The sequence below is a fragment of the Hylaeus volcanicus genome, unplaced genomic scaffold, assembly GCF_026283585.1.
Source record: "Hylaeus volcanicus isolate JK05 unplaced genomic scaffold, UHH_iyHylVolc1.0_haploid 12584, whole genome shotgun sequence".
Classification (NCBI taxonomy): Eukaryota; Metazoa; Arthropoda; class Insecta; order Hymenoptera; family Colletidae; genus Hylaeus; species Hylaeus volcanicus.
Window position 1 is genome coordinate 1 of NW_026531346.1, and position 4,815 is coordinate 4,815.

General features: G+C 38.4%; 1 protein-coding gene across 1 annotated transcript; it reads left to right on the forward strand.

The window, feature by feature from the left end:
• The first annotated feature begins 1,371 nt into the window (after positions 1–1,371).
• On the forward strand, positions 1,372–4,289 carry LOC128882091 (carboxylic ester hydrolase-like). Its single transcript, XM_054133659.1, has 7 exons — positions 1,372–1,638; positions 1,774–1,909; positions 2,205–2,541; positions 2,688–3,050; positions 3,244–3,440; positions 3,516–3,832; positions 3,918–4,289. The coding sequence occupies exons 1-7, from the start codon at positions 1,463–1,465 to the stop codon at positions 4,105–4,107; spliced, it is 1,716 nt and encodes a 571-aa protein (XP_053989634.1). The 5' UTR covers positions 1,372–1,462; the 3' UTR covers positions 4,108–4,289.
• The last annotated feature ends 526 nt before the right edge of the window (positions 4,290–4,815 follow it).

Below are 4,815 nucleotides of genomic sequence, written 5' to 3' on the forward strand. Positions count from 1 at the left end.
GTAGTTCAGCAGCACCTCTACCTAGAAAAGCTTTTTGCATTCTTTTCTTGTTTCGTCGCTTGTGGCGTCTCACAGACTGTCTTAGGCTCTTGTCAGAGCTGCAGACGTCCAGCCACTTGCGCGAAACTTGAGCAGCACACAAGAGAGACTCAGTATCTAACTTGCGAAGGATCAGTTGGGATACCTCCAGAGGTAGTTCAGAGATGAAGTCTACCTTGGCAGGTGCCAACAGTCCAATGACGCGAAGGAAAGACCTGAAGAACTCCATGTCGTCGCTGTTGTCGCAGGGACTCGAATGAGCAGCTCCTGAAAAATTAGGGGTATATATACCCCTCAACCCTCACTCCTACCCGTCACGGTTTACCACTCGTTCCGGTCCAGTGATTCGGCCAATCACGATCGAGAACGGATGTTACGCATCAACGGTTCGGCCAATCAAATTTTAGAGCGCATATTCTTATGGTATCGAAATGTTTAATTCCTTGAGCGTTGACTTTTTATTATTTTCTAATAGATATCGGAGCGGTAAATATTTGATCCGTGCTTGGCTATAGTATTGTAGAGTATCACAAATACTAAAGGATGGCATGCAAACCTGAAATAACAATATAATACTTCATAGGACTTTATGGAATACCTAAATACAGGTTGGAAATTATGACAAGCAAAACGTATTATCTGAGTTCGTGGCTTATCTGAGTGTAACTCCGCGTATACAGTGTTTGCTAAACATTTTGACTTTACATTTAAATTACCTTTACGCTTTATCATCGGCAATGAGATAGGAATGTTCCAATGCCGCTGTTCGTTGTCTGATTAATACTAGAAAATAATGTATTTTCTGGAAATTTACAACGACGTGTTCTTGCAGCGGTAAATACGTAATTCGCGTATAATCCCTGCATTTGGGGGAAGTATAATCCCTGCATTTATCGTTCAATTGAACATGCTGATCCGATAGACGATGCTTCTAAGAAAAATGCTTTATATCTTAACACCTAGAAATTTGTATAGTACGCTCATGTATTGTTCTCCAGCGATATTTCCACAATTCAAATCAAATATTCTCATAAATATTCATTACTCGACCGCAATTATTCAAGAACTGATATTAATGTGTTTCCACAGTCTGTCGTTTACATATCTTCATTACAGTCATAAACTGGAAGTTAAACGATAAATAAACAAATACAGACATATTAAAGACCCTAATGACTGTCCTATACGTATAATTTTGTATATACTGTTTCCAATCCAGTTGTACTTTCGAGATACAAGTCATGGATATCCGTCTTCATTACCTTGTTACGATATTTTCGTTTACTCGTGACAAATTACGTCAATTAGCGCTATATAAGCACACGATGTGAAAGCATTGTCGACCATTCGGTAAACTATTGACGGTCGTGTTACCCGAGAACACGACTTGTTAGGACCATCGATAATTTCATCGCTATCCACGATGAAAGTACTTCTTTGTCTACTTGTTGGTGCAATATGCATCACGGGTGGTTATCTCTGCGAGGTAAAGACGAGTGTAGGGACTGTGAGCGGTGCACAACAGGTATCCAGTGATGGTCAAGTCTACTGGTCGTTCAATGGTATACCTTACGCACAACCACCGGTTGGCAATCTCAGGTTAGTGCCACTTTCACTTTATATTTATCTCATTATTAAATATAATAATTGCGATTGCTTCTAAAAACTAAAAGATTTATGAATTTAGGAATATGTATTCATTTCTCCTGAAATGATAAACTCTGCATGTTATAGATTCAAAAGTCCAGTTGCCAAAGTACCATGGCAAGGTACTCTCAAGGCGGATAAAGATCATAGCGAGTGCATACAGTACAAGAACGGTGTAATGGGTTCGGAGGATTGCCTTTACCTCAACGTTTTCACCCCACAGGTGTGGATGCATATTCTTTACCCATAAATGTTCATAATCAGAAGCTTGCTAGCATCTAGATCCTGAAAGCATTAGTCATAAAAGTCGATAAAAGTTATCCGCCAAAAAGTGATCATTAATAGAGTGCTAGAATACGTGGATAGCTATTGTTGTAGGTACACTAAAGATATTGAATTTTGTTTAGTTTTCAAGTTGTTTTGGAGATCATTGTTTTGCAAAAACCAATATACCCATTTATGAAATTATTGAGACAGTTCTAATGCTATCGGCATATTATCGATGTTTCTTCCTTCAGGTGAAACGTGATGCTAAGCTGCCCGTCATGGTCTACATACACGGTGACGCCTACTCGCTTGGTAATGCCAGCAAAACAACAACTGGGGCTGGATTCTTGCTCGACAAGCAAATCGTGCTAGTCACATTCAATTATCGGTTGGGAATCTTCGGGTTCCTCAGCACTGGAGACCTAGAGGCACCTGGAAATTACGGGTTAAAGGACCAAGTAATGGCCCTGAAGTGGGTAAAACAGAACATTCGTGAATTTGGCGGAAACCCAGAAGATGTTACAATATTTGGCGAAAGCTCTGGGGGAGAATGCGCTCACTTGCACACTCTTTCGCAAGGCTCCAACAGTACGTATATAATTGTTATTCATTTAGTCCTATTTATTGTTTTACTTTGATAAACATAATATAGTTTAAGTTAGTTTAATCCTACAACAATTTTATGTCAGTTCATTTGAGACACAAAGTACTTCAATATCGATTGTTTATTTTAGAATTATTCAAACGAGCCATAGCGCAAAGTGGCGTCGCTCTTTGTCCGCGCTCGTTCACCGTCGATCCATCCTACTATGAGATGCCGAAAAAAGTAGCAGCAAAATTCAATTGTCAGACTACCACCTCTCTGCTGATGATCAATTGTCTACGTACTATAGACGCTGAAAAGTTGGTAGACACGAATTCTGTGTGGGACGAATTGTCTATTCTAACGCAGAATTTATGGAGGCCGACGAAGGAACCAGTGAGCCGCGACGCTTTCTTGACTGACTCCCCATGGAACTTGATTAGGAAGAATAAAATTAACGACTGTCCACTTGTGATTGGAAATGTGAAGGACGAGGGGACATTCTTTACTCGGTGTAAGTAATAGATATTTATTTTATAGCGGTAGAAAAGGTATATCTTGTGAAGGGAGTTTAACAATTCTGAATTTTCTAAAGCATCGCTATTTATTATTTCTTTCGCGTGCTTTTATATATTCTCTTTTACTGCGTCTAATACTATTAAACTGTAATAGCATTGCCATAAGTAATCTATTACCTAAATCTGCAGGGGTTCAACAGGATAATAAATTGTACAACGAAATTGTCAATGATCCAGTGAAATTTATAATACATTTGTTGCGTTCTTATGAGCCATTGCGAGAGAAATATTACAATACGACTGACAATACTTACAATATAACCGACATAGCTGTGAAGATAAAAGAGAAATACATGGGTGTCACATTATCCAAAGACAAAGATACTGTAAGTATAATAATCGAAACTCGTTCTATTCAAATATTATTCGTCCTAAGAATTGGTTCCTCTTGCTCTTTTTAGATCATCTACCAGCTCACGCAACTCACGTCAGACTATTTCTACACTTATCCGACACTACAGCTGCTAGAGAAACTGAAATCGATTAAAAAAGAATTGCTCTTCATTTACGTCTTCGATTACCACGGAAAAATCACAAAGTCGCTTAGATATAGCGGTGAATTAGCAAAGACTGGAGTCGCTCACGAAGACGATCTGTTTTACCTGTTCCCGGAGACCTCGAAGGAAATTGGACCACAGTACAATATTGAGCGCAGCGAGAATGATTACAAAATGGTTGACATAATGATCGACCTGTGGACCAGCTTTGCTATCAGCAGGTATGAAAGTAACCCGGTCACCTATTCGGCTAGAATAATGAATTTTTCAAGAGCTGTGTGAGTAAGTAACCAATGTAATTTTTAGTACACCCGTCTCGTCTCACCTGAGCGATCCGAAAATTTGGAAGCCATACAAGCAAGGTGGACACCTCAAGATTGGAAATATTTCTGAAGTAAAAGTATCGCTCCAGAAGGGCTTCCGTCGCGACAAGATGGAGTTTTGGTCTGAACACGTGCCAAGATATCCCTTAACATCGTGTCACGAAGATGACTAAAATCTTGAGGATGCATAGCAATCAAGGACAATTGCTGTTTCATCTATTACCACTGGCAACTGAATGAGATGAAAGATATACATATTTTTACTACAATTCAAATCGTTTGTGATCCTGCATTATATTATATTAATATAATTGTATTTTATAAAAGAGATACGTTAATAAACTGTGCATTTTAAGTCCTATGTCTTATTTAAAAGTAAACTACGAAGAGAATAATGTAGATCCTTCACTAAAAAAAATTAAATATACTACAGCATATGTTAAATGAATATTATAACTATTGCAAGGTTTCTATTAATTGAGTGCCCTAATACTCAAACGTCAAAATAGTATATTTAAAATCTAAATATTATGTCCCCAACATATAGTCCATACTAAATACATTATGCTAAATATATTACTAACTTAAATTAAATTATTTCTAACGTAAACTAGATAGCTTGGTCGAACAAACACGTCACAATAAAATTAGTTAACTACATTCTCATACATCTAGATCTTACAGCTACCTTACTCCCTCTACCTTGTTTCATGAGCTTTCTAAGCTCATGATGCTGGGTTCTTCCAAACAGGACGTTGGCATCTATCCTAGCACGAGGCACTTGCCTGGGTGTCCTCTTCTTCTGGGATAACATCCTCGCCACGTCCACATTTGGTAGTTCAGCAGCACCTCTACCTAGAAAAGCTTTTTGCATTCTTTTC

Bases quoted from the DNA above. Each gene is read 5' to 3' on its own strand.
- LOC128882091 (XM_054133659.1), top strand. From the start codon at position 1,463: ATGAAAGTACTTCTTTGTCTACTTGTTGGTGCAATATGCATCACGGGT. The intron at 1,639-1,773 runs GTTAGTGCCACT...TGCATGTTATAG, and splicing joins CCACCGGTTGGCAATCTCAG to ATTCAAAAGTCCAGTTGCCA. The intron at 1,910-2,204 runs GTGTGGATGCAT...TTCTTCCTTCAG, and splicing joins TCAACGTTTTCACCCCACAG to GTGAAACGTGATGCTAAGCT.